The sequence below is a fragment of the Herpailurus yagouaroundi genome, unplaced genomic scaffold, assembly GCF_014898765.1.
Source record: "Herpailurus yagouaroundi ecotype Mexico unplaced genomic scaffold, PumYag 77, whole genome shotgun sequence".
In the NCBI taxonomy this organism is placed as follows: Eukaryota; Metazoa; Chordata; class Mammalia; order Carnivora; family Felidae; genus Herpailurus; species Herpailurus yagouaroundi.
In genome coordinates, this window is record NW_024412388.1 from 16,314,000 (window position 1) to 16,334,567 (window position 20,568).

Sequence of the window (20,568 nt, forward strand, 5' to 3'; positions counted from 1 at the left end):
GTAGGACTAATTACGTCCAATAATTCCTGGTCCAGGATCAGCCTGTGCCAGAGTTTGCTCTGGATCCTTCCTGCCTCCCTTGGTGCCATCCACCCAATTTGTCAGTCTCTGGATCTCAAGTTTCATCTTCTCCAGGGTCTCCCTTTGTCTTCTTGGTTGTGGGGCTTCTTGCCTAGCCTTCCCAAGTCTGGGCGTGTTGCTTACGGGACTAGAGACTGGCCCTGCTCCACGGTCATATGCAGTCTGGTCTCCCACTAGACCACGGACCCCTTGAGGGCAGGGTCTGGGTCTGAATTGTCTCTCGGCTCCTGTGTCCAGCGTGGAGCTTGCAGTCCTTGGGTCCTGATCAGAGGGCCTGGCCCCTCTGGACTTCAGTTGTTAGTCTGGCCAAGGCAGCGCAAGCCTGAGCTGGCCCCTCTCCCTCACAGGTGGCATGGGTAGGGGTGGGGGTGGGGGCTGAATCAGAGTATATGGCTCCTTGTGTCCAGCTTCCTCTTCCTGGCTGGCCCAAGGCTTGGGAACAGTGGCTGCCTTTCTGGGGCAGCCAGGGAGCCTGGCCAGAGTATGCTCTGTCGGGCACTGTCGGCTCTTCAGCAAGCAAGCCCTGGTCCTCCTCTTAACCTAGAGAAGGCCCCGGGTTATTGGTGTTATTCTTGGCGGACCACCGGGCCCCTCAGCAAACAGGGAGGCGAGTGTGCACCCGGCCTGGGCCTGTTTGTGTTGGCCTCGCCAGGCGGGGGATTAGCTCAGCTGGGCTGCTAATTGCCTCCGAAGTGCCGGCCGGGATGCTGACAAGGGCTGGGCCTTTAGGCCCCTCCTCCCCGGCAGGCACTATGCCAGGCTTGGGGGCCCGGCCCAGGAGGGCCCCTTCTCTCCCCTGTCAGCGCCTGCTTGGCCTAGACCCTTGAGATACGGGCAGGGGGTCACCAGGGCTGGCGGCTCAGGAAGGAGTGGGGGGAGATGCCTATGAAGTCATTGCCTGGGCCAGGGCAGGCCATGCTCCGCCCCTTCCCCCACACCCCTCAGACCCCCTCCCCCTTTCTTGAGTCAGACGCCTTCTGAAGCTCGGCACTTTCTCCTTTTGCCAGGAAGCTGCTGGGCTCCTCTGCCCAGATGCCCTCTGGTCCCTCAGCCCTGTCCTCTCTCTCTCCTTGTGTGTTTCCCTCTCTGTTCTTGTGTGCCAGTCTTCCCAACTTTCTGCTTTTTCCTTACTGTCTTTCTCAGTCTTTCTCAGCCCCTCTCAGTTGCCCGGAACGCTGTACTTTCTACCCCTCTGCCTGCCTGTGTTCTTGCCCCTCTCTTGGCCCAAGACCTCAAACTCTGCCTCTGGTCTCCCCAGATGTCTCTTGGGCCACTGGCTGTCAAGCAGGGGCTGAGAAGGACGTCCGCTTTATCACAGCCTCACAGCCTTTCTCAGAGACCTTCAGGCCTGACTCGTGAGGACAGCTGTCAAGAATGGATCTGGACACAGGCTCTCTCCATGAGCTGACCTTGCCTCGGAGTCCTGAAAGCCTTCCATCCTCATAGGCAGAGCCCCTGGGCCCCACTACATGTGCTTCCTACAGCCCTGGAGCTCCTTCCTCCACTCCTTGGCCCCTGTTTCCTGTCCTAGCCCTGCTTCTCAGCCACATTGAGACCTGGGTTCAGCCTCTTCTGCTGGTGCCTAAGGGCAGCTTTGCCATTGCCTTGCTTGCTGCTGCCTGGGTATCCTGACCCCTGGGTTCTCTTGTCTCTGAGGACCTGGGGATTTCTGTCCTGAGGCATCTGTCGGTGTCTGATTTGGGGGATGGGGCCAAAGTAGGATCACCTGTCTTTAGCTCCTAACTCTCTCTGATTTCTTCCTTGTTTCATCCTTCTCTGGCCTCAATTTTAGAGCCACCTTCACTGCCTCCTACATTCCTGAAAAGGGAAGAGAAACATTCATAATAGTAGCTGCCATTTGTTGAGCTTTACGTATTTTATTCAACATCCCCAAGAAATAGGTTCTATTACTATTTAGCCCCACTTGAAGTTGGAGCAGGGGGAATAGCCCCCTATTAATATCAGAGGAAGAAAATGAGTCCCAGAGAGGGATGATGCGTTACCCAATTTTCCATACAGTGAAAAAGTGGCAGCACTGGAGTCTAACGTTCGGTTGTAAAACCTGGGTCCTTTTCCCAGTTCTGGGAGATGGTTGGGTATGGAGACCATCACCTCTTTGTTCAGCTGTCTTTGACCCTCTGTGTCACCAGTTTCCCACTCTTGCCTTGACCCTGATTTAAGGATGAGGTGTCCTTTTCTCTCCACCCATCCTCCAGACTCTTCTCTCCCTCCATCCTCCAGACTCTTCTCTCCCTCCATTGTCTCCTTTCCCAGTTCTTCACTAATCTGCGTGCACCTCTGCTGTCTTAAAAGCACTTGCTTCAGCCATTCTATACCCCACTAAACTTTTGGAAAGCCAAGCACATAGCAGCCTAACTGCTTCCAGGCTGGTGTGAATTTGCTGCAGGGGGCGGGGACTGGGGGGACAACAGGGCATGTCTCCCTTGGTAAGCACTTCACTAGGCTGAGGTTCCTGAGAAGCCACCTTGGGTCTTCCCATCAGCTCTGGCTTGAGTTACATGCAGTTTTCCATCCAGACTTCTCATCCTGACCAGGCTCCAATTCTGGAGTGGACTCCTAGCCACAGGCCTTGGATCCCTGGCAGGAACTAAGTTCTTTTCGATTTGGTCTTTACCTTCTCAGTTGGCACCCACTTCACCAGACCCTCCTCTGTCATTGTATTTGTTTATCCTCTATATCAACTCTCAAGAAGGGTTCTGAGGCCTTGGCTCAGGCCAAGGCTTAAATAGCTGATTGTGGCTCGATGAAATGCAGGTATAGCCTCATGTGTTAAAGGGGGATTCCAGACAGCATGCAGGTGGGTTTTTTCTGTGTGGCCATCAAACCAGTAGTTCAGACGGAAAGAGGGCCAGGAGGGTCCTCATATCTAGAATTCGTTAAGTAGTTGTCTGTGTTTTTCAGTGTCCTTCCCCATGTCTCTCTCCTCCCTTTTCTACAAAAGAAGTCACTTTCACAATTACAAGATAAAGAAATAATCATTTTATCGTGCATCAGACTATTTCATGGGGGTGTCACAATGGCAAGGGGCCTAGTATAAAAATTAGAGGATGGGGTATGGGCAGCAGAGGGGTAGCAGCATCCAGAGCTGGGGCTTATCTAGCCCTTGGCCTCAGAGGACATCACCTTTGCCTTGTGGAGACTAATGGAGAGAGTTTCGGGCAGGACTCAGAACCTCTGGCCAGCTTCCAGAGTGGGTGGGCTACGTAAGGCATGGGCTGGTTCCTCCTCTTTATTTGGGACAGTTGGGAGCTGGGTGTTTCCAAGGAAGCTCCATTTTCATGTAGCTGTGGGTCCCTTTGGCCTTTGGGGTGCTGGTGATGGTAGGACTGGGCAGAGGCTCCTAGATTCTAGTCTGCTTTACAGAGGCCATACCCTTCAGAACCCCAGGGTGGTCAGCTTTGAGAGAGCCCCCAGGCAGGTGGAAAGGTGAAGCCTGTGAGCGGACACAGACCCTCTCATTTTTTCCTGGGGCAGTATCCATAATACCAGCATCCAGCCTGGACCTTCCAGTCCTCCGGCTCTGAGGACACGATTTGGGGGTGGGGGAGAGTGGCTCTGCCCTGTCTCTGGAGGGGGAGGGGTCTCCCATGCTTTCTTTGTCTGGGTCTGGCCTCTGCCAGTGAGGGATAGCATTTTCCCTGGCACTGAGCAGACAGCTGAACAGAGCCTGCCAGAGGAGCAGTGAGTCCAGCTGGGCCGCTGTGGGGACACTTAGTGGGCTCAGCTTTCATCCACATCAGAGCCTGCCGGCCCCAAGATTACCCCTCATTCCAGTGTGGCTGCAGCATCTCACTTGGTTTTGGCCTTCTTGGATGGACGTTGAGCAGAGAGTTTGGCTTGGGGCCAAGGGTGTTGACCCTTTCTTCGTGAGGAAGCCAGCACCAGGAGGCACAAACCACAAGGCCTGGAGGAGAGCTTCTACAGGCCGGAACCCATATTCTCAATCTGGGACTTTGAATTCAGACATGGAACCCTGGAACCAAGAGCTCGGGGTCTGAGAATCTCCAGCTGGGGATCCCAGAGCTCAAGATCTCGAACCAGGAGCCTGGGGCCCCATTAAGGGGGCAATTTGGAGACTGAGCTGACAGCGAGCTCCTATGGTGGTTGGGAGCCCACCTGTGAAGCAGCAGTGGGGTCAGGCCGAGTCTTGCTGTGTGCATGTCCTGGTCACAGAAGTTTGGGCTGTGCTCCTGCTGGTTTGGCTGGGGCGCAGGGCCAGGCCCAGGCTGCTGGTGATTTCTCTGGGGGGCTCTTCTTCAGTGCCCAGGGTACCTGGGGGTAGGGTCGCCTCAGCTGCGGACACCTCACTTCGCCAGCCTTCTAGCTGTCCATCTTCTGCGCCCTGGAGCCATGTGGCCGCTTGTCTAGCCTGTGGTCTGTGGCTTCTGCTACTTCCTGGCCCCACTTCCTCCCCAAGGAGACCTCCAGTTCCTGGGCCTTTGGGTAAGGCGCCCAGGAGGAACCTTGTCTGGAGGGCTCTTCTGGCTGTGCTTCTGATTAGCGTGCTCTGGGACCTGGCTGAGCAGTGCCCCCTTCTGCTGTAAAATGGGCACAAGCATCTCTGTCTTGTGCACCTCCCAGGACTGTTGTGATCGTCCTATGGGATGGCCCAGTACAGGGCTCAGACCATGGTATTTGCTCAGTAAATTCGGTTCAGTGAGTGAAATAATGGGTGGGACAGGGCTTTTCCACTGGCCGGGTTCCTCTGCATGTGTGATGTCCATTCTTCGTCTCACAGACGAGTGGCACTGTGAGGAGACACGTCAAGAGGTGTCGCTGCAAAGGCCTGGCTGGGACCTCTGGTCCAAGATGGCAGCTGGTGCTCCTGTCTGGGAGTGACCAGGGAGTGGCGGCTTTGACTGGGGGGGCTGGGTGGGCTGGGCTCCAGGGTGGGACTAGCACCTTCCCTTGCCCTTGTCTCGCCTGCTCTTCCTGCCTGGAAGGTCCCACAGAGACTGAACCTCCGGCCGCCCATGGAGGGCCAAACGAACCCTTTGCCCTTGAGCTGGTATCTGCCCGTTCCCTTTCCAGGGGCTTGGGAGACCAGGCTGAAGCTGCCAGGGGCCGGTGTGTACGTGCAGGGGTGCAGCTTCCCTCGAGATGGCACTGATTTCCCCCTGCCATAGGGCCGCCTCCTTCCCTACATGGCAGGGTCAGTAGGCATGTGACCAACGCTCCTCATTACCCAGCTGAAGTCTGTGAGTAGAAAAACAGATGCAGTTAACAACCGAGTGGTCAGCAGTGGCCACATGTGGACAGCCAGAGGCACGAGCGAGATCCCTTTGGTCAGTGGCGGCCACAAAGGCCCAGGCTTCGAGGAGGCCCTGGCTGGTGCCCTTGGGGCCGCCCGCCTGGTTTCAGCAATAAATAACAGGAGGACCCAAAAACCAAACCAAAACAAAAAGTACAGCCAGTATCCCTTGGGGTAGGTGTGGGGGCGCTGTTTAAATTACCGGCCTCTCTCGGGCCGCGAGCTGGTTGCTGGCGCCGGGCTGACGCTGCCTGTCACCGGCACGTGTGCAGCTCCACCAGCCGCTGGCACTGCCGGCACTTGACGAAGCAGCACCAGTGGAATTTGCAGCTGCAGCGCTCGGCCAGCTCCACCTGGGCCGTGTGGAAGCCCCGGCCGCAGCACAGCAGCTCGCAGCCGTCGATGGCCTTGGACGTCTTGTTGCACGTGCGGCCCCTCGTGCCCAGCACGCCGCTGCGCACGTCCTGCTCGCAGAAGTCCGGGCTGGGCTCCAAATACACCAGGTCCTCATCCGTGTGTGGCTTGAACTGTGCGTTGCGCGGCACCAGCGCCCTGGAGGAGCCCACGCGGCGTGGCTCCACCTCGGTGGCGCCGTCGAACTTCTCTTTGAGTGCGTGGCCCACCTGGCGGAAGGGCGGCACGGCTCGCCAGCACGTCTTTACCTCACAGGAGCCCGACACCCCGTGGCACTTGCACTCCACCCGCATGTGTGTCAGGATAGCCTGCAGGGGGCGGGGAGGGGAGAGGGGCCATCAGGAGACGGCCAGCGGGGAGGCTGGGGCGGGGCCGGGACCCGGGGCGGGCCGGGGACGGGAGCACGGGCGTCCTGCTTCCGGAGTGAGCACCCGCTGTCTGCCAGGGTGGGCTGGTGGGCTGTGTTGGGGACGGTGGGAGACGTTGTCCCTGCCCTTGGGGCACTTGCAGTGACGGAGGAGAAACCTCCCGAAGGGCATCGTTCTGGAACTGCGTGGTGAGGGACACGATGGGGGGCAGGACGGGAGAGGTGCGTTGAGTCTGCAGGGGAACCTCGAGCAGGAGCAGGAGCAGGAGCAGGAGCAGGCAGCCAGTATCCTAGTTAACGCACACGATCTGTGCATCGACACGAGGTTCAGATCCTGGCTCTGCTGCTTATTAAGGGGGGGTGTGTGTGTCGTACGCGCTTCTGTGACACCTGCTTACCTGTCTGCTCCCCCACCCGCCGCCCCATACCCCTCCGGCCCACGCAAGTGCTGGTGGGAGCCTGCGCAAATGTTCCCGAGTGGTGCGAGGGTGGGAGAGTGTTCCAGGCGCCCTGCCCAGCCCGCCCCCGCCCCGGTGGTGGTAGTGGCAGGAGAAACGCCACCCTACCTTCCTGCCAGCCTCGTTGTTGTGGAGGTTCATGAGGGCACGGCTGGATGAGGCCCCCTTGCTTCTCTCCCGCACGTCCACGAAGGACTGGGAGAAGGCCACGCCATAGGCGATGTTGTCCGAGCATCCCGACCACTGGAAGCCTGTGCAGGGGGTGCACAGTGGCCGTGGTGAGTGAGGGCGGGGCCGCCCCCCTTCCCCCCCTCCCGCCCCACCCCACCTCCCACACTTACCCTGCGGGCTGACTCCATGTACCGTCCGGTCACAGCCACACTTTTCCAACTCCCCGCTGCTGCATGCCCGCGTCACCGCGAAGGCCACACCTGCTGAAGAGATGGCGTACACGAAGGCCGCCTCCCGGGTCCCTGTGGGAGGCAGAGGGAGGGCAGGGCTGGGTCCCGGGGCTCCGCCCGGCTCCTTCCTTTGTCGTGGGGAGTGGTACCTGGGAGCCCCTCGAGGCAGGCACGTGGAGACGGGGAGGCAGGCCTGCCTGACGGCTAGGAGGTACCCCGGCCGTGTGTGTGTGTTCTGCCCGGACCAGCCACCGACTGCGCTTGCTGCGTCCCAGGCGCTGCTCGCCGTTGCACGTGCGCCGATCGGCTCGTGTGCACAGCACCCGTGAGGTAAGGAGTCTACGGACGGATCAGCCGCCTCGTCCCGGGTCACACAACACATGGCTGAGCAGGCAGACAGTCCAGCCGCAGTGCCCCGACTGGACTGAGGACACCGTGGTCACAGCCTCTCTCCAGGGCGCGTGGTTAACATTAACATCATCAGGGGAGACAGGACAGGTGCACAGAGCGGAGCCGACTTACCGAGACTGCCAGGGCCCTGAAACAGCAGAGCCGGACCACCAGCCCAGGTCTGGCTTCTTTTAAAACCTGCATTCTATTCATGCCTACCCCCCAGCTGCCCCCCGTGCCCCGAGGGGGTCCCCCTGCACTATCAACCCGCCCCAGCCCTTTCTGCTGAGGCCGTTTTGCTTCCTTCCACCCCTGTGACAGTAAATCGTAATAGTGACAGTCCCTACTGTTTACCAGGACCAGTGCTGAGGAGAGGATGCCCCCTGCTACTGGGGAGCCGTATTTGTGCCCATTTCACAGATGGTAAAGTGCGGCTTTGGGGAGAGGAAGCGATTTGTTCCCAGTCACCCAGCAAGGAGGTGACAGAACCAGGACTCAGACACAGGTCCGTCTGCCTCTGCTGCCTGTTCTTCCCCTTCTGCCCCATGACTTCTTAGCAGTCCTGTCTTGGTGCCTGTCCTCGCCCCCTGCCTGAATGGGTGTTTTTATCCTCCTAGGAACTGTGCCTCAGGGTGTAGCTGCTGCGGAGCCTCTTTCTGGGCCTGTGGGTGGTGCTGGTGGTGCGTGTAGTGCACGTGCACGTGGCTCGCTGGGTGTGTGACCAGACAGGCCCTGCTCCTCTTCTGGGTTCTGTGAGGGCCTCTGTGTGCCCGTGACTGTCCTTCTGTCTCTTGCTGGAGTGTCTGTGTCCGCAGGAGTGGAGGGGGCAGGTTTTGGCCCCGTGGTTGGCAATTACCACCGTGACACAGGCCTGTGCTCTTGGCTGCCCCTGGGAGCAGTTGCCGTGGTCAGATGGAAACAATCACCTCCTCTGTGCCCACGTCTGTGGACAGGCAGCAGAAGCCGAGCGCTGGGGTGGGGGGCGGCTCAGGCCCCGGTGGCTCCGGACAACCTGTCCTGTGTTCCGCCCTTGAACCGGGGGTACCGCCCACCACCCACTCTCCACTGCCCACCCTCTGTCCTGGCTTGGCCATTCTGGGCCAGCATCGGGGGCCTTGGCTGGAGCCACGGGACCTCGACGGCCTGAGGTGGAATCCTCTCCAAGTTAATCGAGGCTAATAACAGGATCATGTTGGTTGGTTTTGTGCTGTGGCCGCCCAAAGAGGGACGACTTTAGTTTCTGGTATTTCTGGTATTTCCAGGCCTGAACCAGCACAGATCTTCGCCCCAAAGACCAAGGGGGAAGGGAAAGCGGGAGATAGGGCCAATGGGACTGGTAAGGTGGCCCCAGCGCTCGGCTGGGCTTGGTCCTTACTCCTGCTTCTCCGGACTCTCGGGCAGCCCCTGGTCCTCCCTGGATATCTGGGCTCCTCTCCTCCCCTGAGTGCTGGCAGCCCTGGTGTGCAAGGTTCCCTGTCAATTTGTTCAGGGAGACCTCTGCCTCATTCCCCAAACCAACATCCATCTACCAGGACTCCAGATCCCCCTTGCCCCAGCCTTGGGTACAGGACCCTCTGGTTTTCTTAGCTTGGGAGTGGGCCTGAAGGAAGAGATCGTGGAGGGAAAATCATAAGAGCTAAAGCTTATAGAGAGCTCCCTCTGTGCTGGGCACTGACTAAGCACTTCACATAATTTATATACTCTTCACCCCAACCCTATGGAGAGGAGACTTTTCATCCTCTTTTTATAGACGAAGAAGCTGAGGCACCGAGTAGTGAAGCAACTTGACCAACAATACCCAGTCAGGAAGCGGCAGAACTAGAATGTGAACTCAGGAAGTTTGGCTGCAGAGCTTTCAACCTTGACATTGTCCTCGTGGAGCCCAGAGCCTGCAGGAATACACCTGCAGTGGATCGCTTCCTACCTCCTGTGTGTGAAGCCAGGATGGGCTTTCTTAGGTCTGCCCTAAATCTTAAGTTCTGTAGTACAAGTTCAGTCCCATTTGTGGGCTCCTTACCGGGAGACGGTGAGCAGTTGGCCTGTGCTCCACACCGGAGGCCCCAGAAGGCCTGGAGAGTGTGGCCAAGCCGCCATGCCCCTAAGGCCCATAGCAGTGGCACCAGCAGCCTTTTCTAACTGGCTCTGGGTCCCAGCCCTTTGACTCCAGGGCTGTGGCCCCTCCTTGCTCCTCTCCTCTGCCTGGGTGTCCAGGCTGGAGCCTTGCTCACTAGCGGGGCACCTGGCAGAGACTGCCATGGCAGAAAGGGACTGTGGCGTTCCTGCAAGCCTAGCAGAGGGAGATCCCCACATGTCATAGAAGATAGCTGCCCCCTGGTCGGGGCGGGGGTGGGGAGGGGAGGGTTGCCTGTTCCAGCTGCAGCAGGGAGACAGATCTGGCTTTGTCCTCCTGGGACATCAGAGCTGGTGGTAAGGCAGACCCCTCGGTGCCGGTAGCTGCCCTGCAACCTGCTTGGCCTTCCATGAAGCCATTTGCCACACCCCACACCCAGCTCCTTTCTTCCTCCTCCCCGTGCTCCAGCGTGTGGAGCGGAAGTGGCTCTGCTGGGTCCCACCTCAGTGGCATCTTTTCAAGGTGCCAGGGCTGCCTGGGGTTGGGAATTCAGAGGGGTCCTGTGGACCCAGTAATAGCTCCCCTTTCTGAGGGCCTACTAAGTGCCAGGGTCCTTTCCAAGTGCTGTCTATGGCTCACCACAAATGGGGCACCCAGCTCTCTCCAGCTCTGTTCTGGAGGAAGGAGTGAGGCCCTGGGGTCCAGGTCCCTCAGCCGGTCAGCGGCTCAGCGGGAACCAGAACCGAAGCCTGGGTGAGTCAAAGCCCGTACCCTTCTGAGCACGTCACGTGCGATGCCCCCCACGCCCCCTGCCCCGATGTGGGAAGGAAGGACATTCGAGTAGGAAGAAGTGTTTGGAGAAGAAGCCGTGGATGCCGAGTTGGGCTTAAAAGAAGCCATGGACATAGTGGTCCCCTGGGCACCAGGCTGGGGTCCTGGTGGGAGGGCCATTTGAGCATAACTCACGTGTTTCCAAAGCAGACCCAGGGAGGGAGCCCTGGGAGGTGGGGCAGGACAGGCCCTGGTCTTTGAGAAAGACACTGCCCTGTGCTCTCCCCTTCCCTGCCCCCAGCCTGCCCTCCCAGTTTCCTTTGTTCTCTTAGCTACAAAAGCTCACCTTTTCTTGAAACCACCTCTAGGAAGCCTCTTTGGATTTAAGAGATGATGTAGCACAGAGCAAAGAGTAAACTAAGACTCTTACTAGCGGCGTTACTGTCCTCTCTGAGCCTCATTATCCCAACTCTAACAAGGGCGAGATAGCGCTGCCCAGACAGGCCAGACCCCACGCTTCTCCCACATTTCCTGCCCTCTGTCTTGGACCTCCCAGGGCTCCTGGTGCTCTCGCTGGCCTGCCTGCCCCCAGGATCAGAAATCAGGCTGCAGGTGGTTTTATCACCTAAGTGTATTGCTTGTTTGCCTGGCGAGGCTGTCCCCATACTTCTCTTTTGCCCCCTAGCACCCAGCACAGGGTGGTGCACAGAGCAGCCCTTGGAGACAGGGATGAGTATTGGGAGAGTCTGGATGCTCAGGCAGCAGGACTGAGATCTGTTCCTTGCCCTGCTACTCCCTAGATGTGTGATTGTCAATTTTCTTGTCCATAGAACGGGGGCTGATGAAAGCACTGACCTCAACAGGTGGTTATGGGAACCTAATGAGGTAAAATACAGAACATGCTTAGTCTAGTCCCTGGCACATAATGGGCACTTGAGACATATTTTGTGATTATTGTCGTGATTAATGCCATTTTATTCATTTGCAAACAGGGATCATCAGGGTGCTTATACCCTGAAGGCCAGGCAGTCAACTGTGTGTTTGCCATCGGGCTAAAAGCTTCCTTAGGGCAGAGACACTTCCTCCCTTGCTTGCTCCCTCGCCAAACATTTATTGATCACCCACTGCAAGCCCAGTCCTATGCTACACTCCAGGGAAAACGAGGTAGATTTGTCCTTAAGGAACTCCCAGTGGCGGAATGTCTCTGGGAACCCACCCCAGCCCCCCTATAACTTAATCTGATGGCACCTAAAGGCTGGCCTGGAGGTCACCCAGAAAGAAGGCATGTTCTCACCTTCCCTGGGCCCAGCACAATGCCAGTATGGAGGATCAAGGTGAGAAGACAGGTTTCGGTAAGTCACAGCCTAGGACTGAAAAGTGTTTACTTCTTAACTCTAGTCTGATGTTACAGTCAGTAAGGTGTCTGGATGATGTTAGACACTCAGAGGTTGGGAAGGTGGGCCTGGGTTTGAGTCTTCACTTTGCTTCGGCCAGTGCACCCCATCGCCTCGCTACCATGGCAGCCAGAGGCTGGAGGGCCTCAAGGCTCATTGAGTCCCCTCTCCCTTGGTCAAGGTCACAGAATGAGATGCGGGGAGGCAGGCAGAGGCACGGCATCGCCCACAGAAGGAGGGAAGAGGAGAAGAGGAGTTTGCATTGCTTTGTCCACCTCTCCCTGCCATGCTTGGGCCAGCCTGCTCTGAGACCCCAGTGTATCCTGTTCATGGTGACCTTGAACCCTGGCCAGACTCTGTGGCTTTCCCTCCTGTCCTCAAACCTTTTTTATCCATTCAGCACATATTTATCAGTGGCCTACCATGTGCAGGTGCTTACTCTAGACTCTGGGACAAAGCAGTGACTAAAACTTACAGAGGCCATCCCACACCTGGCCGTAATGCCTCCTCGGCCAAGAACTGCCTCCTGCCTTCGTTCCCGGCCATCCCGGATGCTAATTTCCCCAGGTTTCTGGTGGATTTTTAGCCTGGAGCACACAGTTTGGCCCTCACTTACACGGTCCTCATTGTTCACCATTATTTTACCACCCACCTCGCCTCAGTAGGCCAGGAGCAGGGTGGAGGTGGTGGGGTGCTGGGGTGTAGAGTTGGAGGCTGCGAGACCTCAGCAATGTCTGCCTGTGGGGCTCGAGTGCCATCCAGCCCTTCAGAGGCATCATCTCTGAATCCTGATGGAAATCCCAGGAGGTTGGTCCTGAGACTGTCCCCACTTTGTGAGGCTAGGAGAGGGAACAGACCCTGCCTGAGATCTCAGGGCCAAGAGTTGGCAGGTCCCGGAGCTGGGGGTGTGTCACCACCCTCTGCTTGCTGGACCTCCCTTCTTGGCAGTAGAGTAGGGGCACGCCACACATTCAAGAGTTGTCATGAGGGCGATCTGAGGCAAGATGGCACACAGGCGGCCGTCAGCAAAGGGTTTCCTTTTCTTCTCCAAGTATGGCTTGGCTCCTGGGCCTCCGCCATGTCTGAGGCCATGACCCCAGCCAGGCAGCCGATGAATGTGGGCACCGAATCAAGCTCACCCTTGCCATCACCCCAAAAGCTGGTGGCCACCAAAGAGGCCCGCCCACACTGGCTGCTGCTCTTGTAGCTGTCCCCAGTGACAGCAGCTGGTGATGAGGATGGCTTTTCTTGGTCGGGGTGGACACTCAGGGCTGCCACCCCCTGTGTCACGGGACCTTCGTGAGGGGCCCTATAAGGCAAGCACACATGCTGGTCTCACTGACAGGTGCCACTCGGAGTGATGCCACTCCTCCAAGGTCACGCCTGCCCATGCTTCCCCTGCAGGTGCCTCCTCTTGTGCAGTGGAGACAAATTAAGACTTTTCCAAGAGGACTCTTACCAGGGAAGAACATGAGAAATACAAGAGTGAGGATATGGATGAATAGGAAGAGATCAGACTCCTCCAGACGCCCCTGATGTCTGCCTGGTGTGTGGGTGCCTTGACTCCGCCTCGAGGGGGTTGGACGCTCAGCCAAGCCACTCAGACTTTAGTCTGGAGCAGATTTCCGCATTGCCAGTAGGATTCCCAGTGTTTCCCCAAACTTGCTGAGCCAGGGATGAGCCCTCCCTTGGTTTCTGCTGCAAACACAGGTGAGGAAGGCACTTTTCCATGGGGTTCTTCACTGGCTTCAGGCCAGCACCGAACCCATGCCTCCCTTTCTTTGCCCTTTTGAGTCCTTGCCCCGACTTGCTTTTTGTCATTGGATGACATCCATTGACTGTGTCCTCCATGCCAGGCTCTTCCAGGCATGGAAGAGGTAAAGGAGACAGGTAAAGGAGACAGGTAAAGGAAACAGGTAAAGGAGACATCACCTCGCCCCAGAACAGTTCAAGGTTTAGGAAAGTGGTGGGGTGGGGTGAGGGAACAGGCATTACAGTTTAGTCTAAAAGGTGTAATGAAAGCTGTGTGAACACAGATGGTTTAGACGTGTGCATATGTGTGTGTCTGTATGTCTGTGTTAAGGGAGAGTGAGAGAGAGATTGAGATAGAGAAATTGATAAGGCAGATGGGTTAAAATGTAAACAGTTGCTGAATCTAGGTAAAGAGCATTATGGGAATTCCTCTTAGGAAAAACCAAGCTGGTACATACAGGCAACAGATTGGTTGGTTGCCAAAGGTGGGGTAGGGGGTGGGGAAGTAAGTGAAATGGGTGAAGGGGGTCAAAAGGTACAAACCTCCAGTTACAAAATAAGTAAGGCACGAGGATGTAATGTACAGCATGGTGACTATGGTTAAGAATACTGTGTTGCATATTTGAAAGTTGCTAAGAGAGTAGATCTTAAAAATTCTCATAAGAAAAGGAAGGTGGACCTATGTGTAGTGATGAGTGCTAATCAGACCTACTGGGGTGATCATTTCGTAATATATACACATGTGGAGTCATTATGTTGTACACCTGAAATGAATATAATGTTGTATGTCAGTTATACCTCAATAAGAAAAGAAAAGTAGCTGACTGAATAAATCCATCACCTGGAGATGAAAACAATGTTTTGTAACTTGCCTGTAGGTTTGAAATTAGATCAAAACGAAAAAAATACAGGGGTGCCCGGGTGGCTTAGTTGGCTGAGCGTCTGACTTTCGATATCGGATCAGGTCATGAGGTTGGTGAGTTCGAGCCCTGCGTCGGGGTCTGTTCTATCAGCGCTGAGCCTGCTTGGGCTTTTCTCTGTCCCTGTCTCTTTGCTGCTCTCCCGCTCATGCTCTCTCTGTCTCTCTCAAAAAATAAATAAACTTAAAAAAAATTACAAAAATATTGGCACAAAAACAGACACTCAGATCAATGGAACAGAATAGAGAACCCAGAAATGGACTCACAAACGTATGGCCGACTAATCTTTGACAAAGCAGGAAAGAATATCCAATGGAATAAAGACAGTCTCTTCAGCAAGTGGTGCTGGGAAAACTGGACAGCGACAGGCAGAAAAATGAACCTGGACCACTTTTTTACACCAGACACAAAAATAAACTCAAAATGGATGAAAGACCTCAATGTAAGACAGGAAGCCATCAAAATCCTCGAGGAGAAAGCAGGCAAAAACCTCTTTGACCTTGGCCGCAGCAACTTCTTACTCAACACGTCTCCGGAGGCAAGGGAGGCAAAAGCAAAAATGAACTACTGGGACCTCATCAAAATAAAAAGCTTCTGCACAGTGAAGGAAACAATCAGCAAAGCTAAAAGGCAAACGAAGGAATGGGAGATGTTTGCAAATGACATATCAGATAAGGGGTTAGTATCCAAAATCTATAAAGAACTTAACCAAGCTCAACACCCAAAAAACAAATAATCCAGTGAAGAAATGGGCAAAAGACATGAATAGACACTTCTCCAAAGAAGACATCCAGATGGCCAACCAACACATGAAAAAATGCTCAACATCACTCATCGTCAAGGAAATACAAATCAAAACCACCATGAGCTATGCTCTTACACCTGTCAGAATGGCTAACATAAACAACTCAGCAACAACAGATGTTGGCGAGGATGCGGAGAAAGAGGATTTCCTTTGCACTGCTGGTGGGAATGCAAACTGGCGCAGCCACTCTGGAAAACAGTATGGAGGTTCCTCAAAAAATTAAAAATGGAACTACTCTATGACCCAGCAATTGCACTACTAGGCATTTATCCAAGGGATACAGGTACGCTGTTTTGAAGGGGCACATGCACCCCCATGTTTATAACAGCGCTATCAACAATAGCCAAAGTATGGAAAGACCCCAAACGTCCATCGATGGATGAATGGATAAAGAAGATGTGGTGTATACATACAATGGAGTATTACTCGGCAATCAAAAAGAATGAAATTTTGCCATTTGCAACTACGTGGATGGAACTGGAGGGCATTATGCTAAGTGAAATTAGTCAGAGAAAGACAAATATCCTATGACTTCACTCGTATGAGGACTTTAAGAGACAAAACAGATAAACATAAGGGAAGGGAAACAAAAATAATATAAAAACAGGGAGGGGGACAAAACAGAAAAGACTCATAAATATGGAGAACAAACTGAGGGTTGCTGGAGGGGTTGTGGGAGGGGGGATGGGCTAAATGGGTAAGGGGCACTAAGGAATCCAGTCCTGAAATCATTGTTACACTAAAAGCTAACTAACTTGGATGGAAATTAAAAAAAAAAAACAAATTAAAAATAAATAAAACGTTACAAAATAATCTAAACATTACAAAAACAAACGAACAAGACACGAAAAAGCCCCCAGCACAAGCAAAAAGCTTCAGAGGAAAAAGCAACCACCGGTTTGTAGGAGCTGGGACAATGCCGGGTGGAGAAAGAGGGGTGAATATTTGGGGTGGAGGAAACAGCATGTACAAAAGCACGGGGGTGTGAAAGAGCCTGACACTCTGCTGATCTGTCCACCACTGCACCTAAAACACCAAACACCTACTGCATGCAAGGACCTTCCTGTGCTTGGGGTCTGCCGTTCGAGCCTAGAATTCGGGGCTCCTCAGACAGCAGGTCCCAGAGCCTTGGCAGTGCACCATCGACCAAGGATATTCTCTGCTACCAGGCCACTCACTAGGTCTCTGCTGCTTCTCCAGAGCAGCGATATTTAGCAATGCCAAGCACGACGGTGCTTTTTGGCCTCTGCCAGCTCCCAGGAGAATTGCTTCCAAATTTCTATCACAGTTGGTTTCCAACAACATCCAAACGGTTTGCCACAAGCCCGGCAGCCCTCGCTGTCCAGGACCACAGGTGCCAAGACAAAGGTTGGCCCAGGCAATGCCCTCCTGCTGCCTAGCGAGTCAAAGGGCCCTGTCGACTGGTAGCAGCTCTGGAGTGTCAGTTTCAAGCTCAGGAAATAGAAAAAGAGGCAGCTGGTTTAGAGCACTTCCTCGAGGGCAGTGGCTTGACCCAGTGACCTCTCAAGGAGCCTTCCAGTTGCATGGAACGTTCTCTGCCCTGCCCACCTTCCTCTGGCTTAATGCCTTCTCAGATTTCTCATCTCCGCAGAGGGCCTAACTCAGGAAAGCTTTCTCCGAGCACCCGGCCCTGGCCAGGGGAGGAGTCCGCCCTTGTGCTCCCAAGCCTCCTGTGTTCCCCCCATCACAGCATTCTCTCACTGTGGGTGAGAGCAAGACCCTGGAGCTGGATCACATGGGCTCAAGCCCTGGCTCTGCCACTTGCCAGCTCTGTGACGTTGAGCGAGTTGCTTAACCTCCACGTGCCTCAGTTTCTTCATTTGCAACATGGAACCTTATCTCCATGGCCAGATGAGTTAGTATTTACTGAAAACAGTGTCTGGTCCCTAGTTTGTGCTATTGGTGTGTAAGCTACTGCCCCTCCTGGGCTTGCCCTGATGCCAGGAGGACAGAAGCGGGGTCTGCTCTTTCCTGGTCTCAGAGCAGGACGTGCTGAGGCTCCCCACATGGCTCATCAAGGACACAGACGAATGAGGTGGGCTCCCTCAGGAGGCCTGGTGTTCGGGTAAAAACAGCATGGGGCTGGGGGTCTGGGCCAATCCATCCTTTCCCCTGCCTGAGCCTCAGTTACTTCCTCTGTAAAATGGGGACAGCAGCCTGGGGACCAAAACACTGCAGACCGTAGAGTGTTGCCCCGCACAGAGAACAGCACCCCTCTGCTGGCCCTCCCCCCGCAACGCCCGTTCTGGCCCCTCTGCCCGCCTCCATCGGCGTCCTCGTGACCGTCCGGCAGCGTGCTGGTTTAGCCCGGTAAGTGACAGACGGCTCTGGCCACTCATGAGTGCGTGGCTCCCCTGCCAAGGCAGTGCTCTCCCCCTGCCCCACACCTCCCGCGAGCCCCTCCCTCACCTTGAGTCACCACCTTGCCGAAGACAGGCAGGGAGTCGAGCGTGGAGCAGTTCCAGCGCCGGTTCCGGAACTGGTACTGACACTCCTCGATGGCGAGCTGAGCACCTCGGCGCACCGAGTCCATTACCTCAAGGTTCCGCTTGCACATCTGCACCTGCCTCTGGATCAGGCCCTTGAGCTTCTCGCACGTCTCCTCCTCCGAGATGCTCCCCACGGAGGACAGCTTGGCCAGGTACCTGGGGAGAAGGCGGCGGGGTGGAGTGTGGTGCAGCGATCCCTCCCCCTCTCTCTGCTGCCGGGACGAGGCTGTGCCCAGCCCAGGTCCCTGGGAGCTGACTCATCCCGGTGGTGGCTCGTGGCTGTGCCTTCTCTCTCTGGATCCAGCGACAGGCCCTCTTGCCTGGCTTTTGGGACCAGAGGGGGGAAGTGCCGTCTCATCATAAGAAGGCTTCCGCCCCAGCCAAAGCAGGCCAAAGCACTGAGAGGGACGCTGACGGAGCCCCCACGGGACCCCTCCTGGCCCAGGGTGGCCCCTGCACCAGCGTCTGTACCCCAATGTTACGCCAGACTTGGCCCCCGGGCTCTGACCCCTTCACGTCCCTCTAGCTGGGACGCTAGAACCGCTGCACTCGTGTCTCTTTCCGCACCCCCAGGCAAGGACCCCAGTGAACGAAGCCCGCATTCTGGCTGCAAGGCCCAGACCCTCACTGTCAGCCACATCCCGGGGCACCAGACGGTGACCAGCATCAACTGCAGCTGGGGGACTCAAGATGATGAGTGCGTGGATGGTGGCAGGGGAGGAGGGCTTAAAAACAGTGTGCCGTGCTCGTCCCTCAGCCCCTGGAGTTTTTGTGGCTTGACGATGGGGCAACAATGCTGGTTCCATCTCATAGAATTATGGTGGGATCACAAGCTAGATACCTTATGTCAGGGAGCTCTGGGACCCGGCCTTTGGGGAGAAGGGGCTCTAAAGTGTCTACTTCAGGGGAGGACAGGAGGGAGCGCTGCTGTTCATTGGACACCCACTACGTGTCGTGCACGGTGGCGGTCACTATATTCTGCTGCACCCTTGCCTCCCATCTATGAGGTGGTAATTGTTATGCCCATTTTATGGATTCCAAAATGAAGGCTAAGAGGGTGACACAGATGGCAAGTGCCAGAGCTGAGCTTCAAACCCCTTCAAACCCTGTGGGCCTTCCCCCTGCCTGTCCTCCTCCATGGTAAGTTGAGGGGCAAGTTGAGGCTCTGTGTCACCTAAGGACAGACACTGTGATCGGGACCAGGAGGCCAGAGAGCCGGAAGCAAGACACATGAATGCTCACCAGGATGGGAGCAGAGCTAGGGAAAGGCCCTGTCAGGAAGAAGTGGTCCCTCCCAAGGGACAGAGGTGTGCATTGCCTGAACACCTACTAAGTGCCAGGTATGTTTCAGATAGGTGAAGTGACTGGCTCGGGGTCACCTGGCTTGTCTAGTTTGGAGGCAGATCTACTAGTTTGGAGCCCAGGTCCGGATAACCCCATGACTGTTCTAAGCACTGCCCCTCAGCCTGCCCCCCCCCTCCCCTCTAGCATCCTTGGCCAGGGCCAAGTGAACATAGTAGGTGCACAAGGGGGAGCTGAGTGCTGGGAGGAGAGCTGAGTGGTAACTCTGAAGGCCTCCTCTCCCTTTCCTTGCCCTCACTTCCCACCTGTTCAGTGGGACGTGATCTGCTCCCCTCCCAGGGCGGGGCTGGCAGGGGCTGCCTTCCAGGTCCTTGGAGGAGCAACAGAGTAGAGTATCGCAGACTTCCAGAATGCTCCCTGACAGATAGTCTGGTCCATTATACAGGTGAGCAGAGTGAGGGAAAGGGGCCTTCCCACCGTCTCCCAGGAGGAAACTCAGAGCCTGGCTCTACCCTTAGTCTCGGTCACACAACAGGGGCTCGAAACAAAGAGAGCGAGTATCCTGCTGCCCCCGACTCTATAGTGAGCCAGTCCCCCACCAGGAGCTTGGCCAGCCACCCTGGTCTGGGGGAGCTTTCTAGGCATGGAGGTGGAGATGCTTGGAGGTGATGAAGCCGCACAAATTTCTTGTCCATAGAAGGATCAAGGGGGAAGGCCCACTCCATGGGACTCAGTTTTCTCATCTGTAACGTGGGGAAGTTACCACTGGTTCTGGCTAAGTCAAGGAACTGTGGTCAGAGCAAAAGGGGGTCCTGTGTGTGAAAGATGGGCTGACAAGGGGTCTGAGGCAGTAGGGCAGGAACTTGCCATTTGTTTGCCAAATGAAGTAAAGGAATAAATGATGAGCAAAGAAGTACACAGAAAGCCCTCTTAAAGTATGGGACATTTTTATGACTACGGTAATAAGCACAGTTAGCTTTCATGCAGCTTAGGACCAGGCTAAGCACTTCGCTTACATTGTTGCATTTATCCTCCCAGCAAAGCCAACGGACCCCTGTTTTATAGAGGAAGAAACGGAGGCACAGACCCGTTACGTAGTTTGCCTTGTGTGCAAGGTCATCCAGCTCATAAGAGGTGGAGCAGGGACTTGAACCCGGTTTTGCCCAACTTCAAAGCCTTTGAAGTGGATACAATGCTGTTTTAAGTGGCTCGAGGACTAGAACTGGCCCCAGCAGGCAGGAGCTGCTGGGAGCCAGGTTTGCTCAACCTAAGGATGCTGGTCAAGGTGGAGACGACGGGCTGCCTACCGGTCGCCGAGTTCTCCTCCCCCAGAGGTGTGTGAGCAGCAGGTGGATTCTGTGTGTCAGGCATGGGGGCTGGCCCAGAGGAATGGTTCTCGAATCTGGCTGAGCATCGAAACGTTTGTGGGGTTTGTTGAAAGTGCAGGTGCCGGGGCCTCGCTCCAGGCGGGGCTGGGTGGGCATCTGGGCTTTTGACACGTTCCCAGGAGCAGCTGTGAAGCCAGACTGGCCCTGGAGGGCACTTCAGGGGAAGCTCTTGGCCAACCGCGGGGGATGTTTCCTTCTATGCCCGAGGGGGATCTGATTCTGGGACCCACTTTCCACCTCACGGCTGCATCAGCCCCCCCACCCCCTGCCCC

At 55.7% G+C, this 20,568-nt stretch overlaps 1 protein-coding gene across 1 annotated transcript in view; it reads right to left on the reverse strand.

Moving 5' to 3' along the window:
- Nucleotides 1–3,058: 3,058 nt before the first annotated feature.
- The window catches only part of WNT4 (Wnt family member 4), a gene marked incomplete at its 5' end in the record, with an annotated part of 33,932 nt that continues 16,422 nt past the window's right edge, over nt 3,059–20,568 (reverse strand). The window contains 4 exons of the mRNA XM_040464352.1: nt 3,059–6,075; nt 6,701–6,843; nt 6,934–7,065; nt 17,527–17,762. Of these exons, the coding sequence (XP_040320286.1) occupies nt 5,608–6,075; nt 6,701–6,843; nt 6,934–7,065; nt 17,527–17,762 (979 nt within the window). The remainder of the gene's footprint in view (nt 6,076–6,700; nt 6,844–6,933; nt 7,066–17,526; nt 17,763–20,568) is intronic.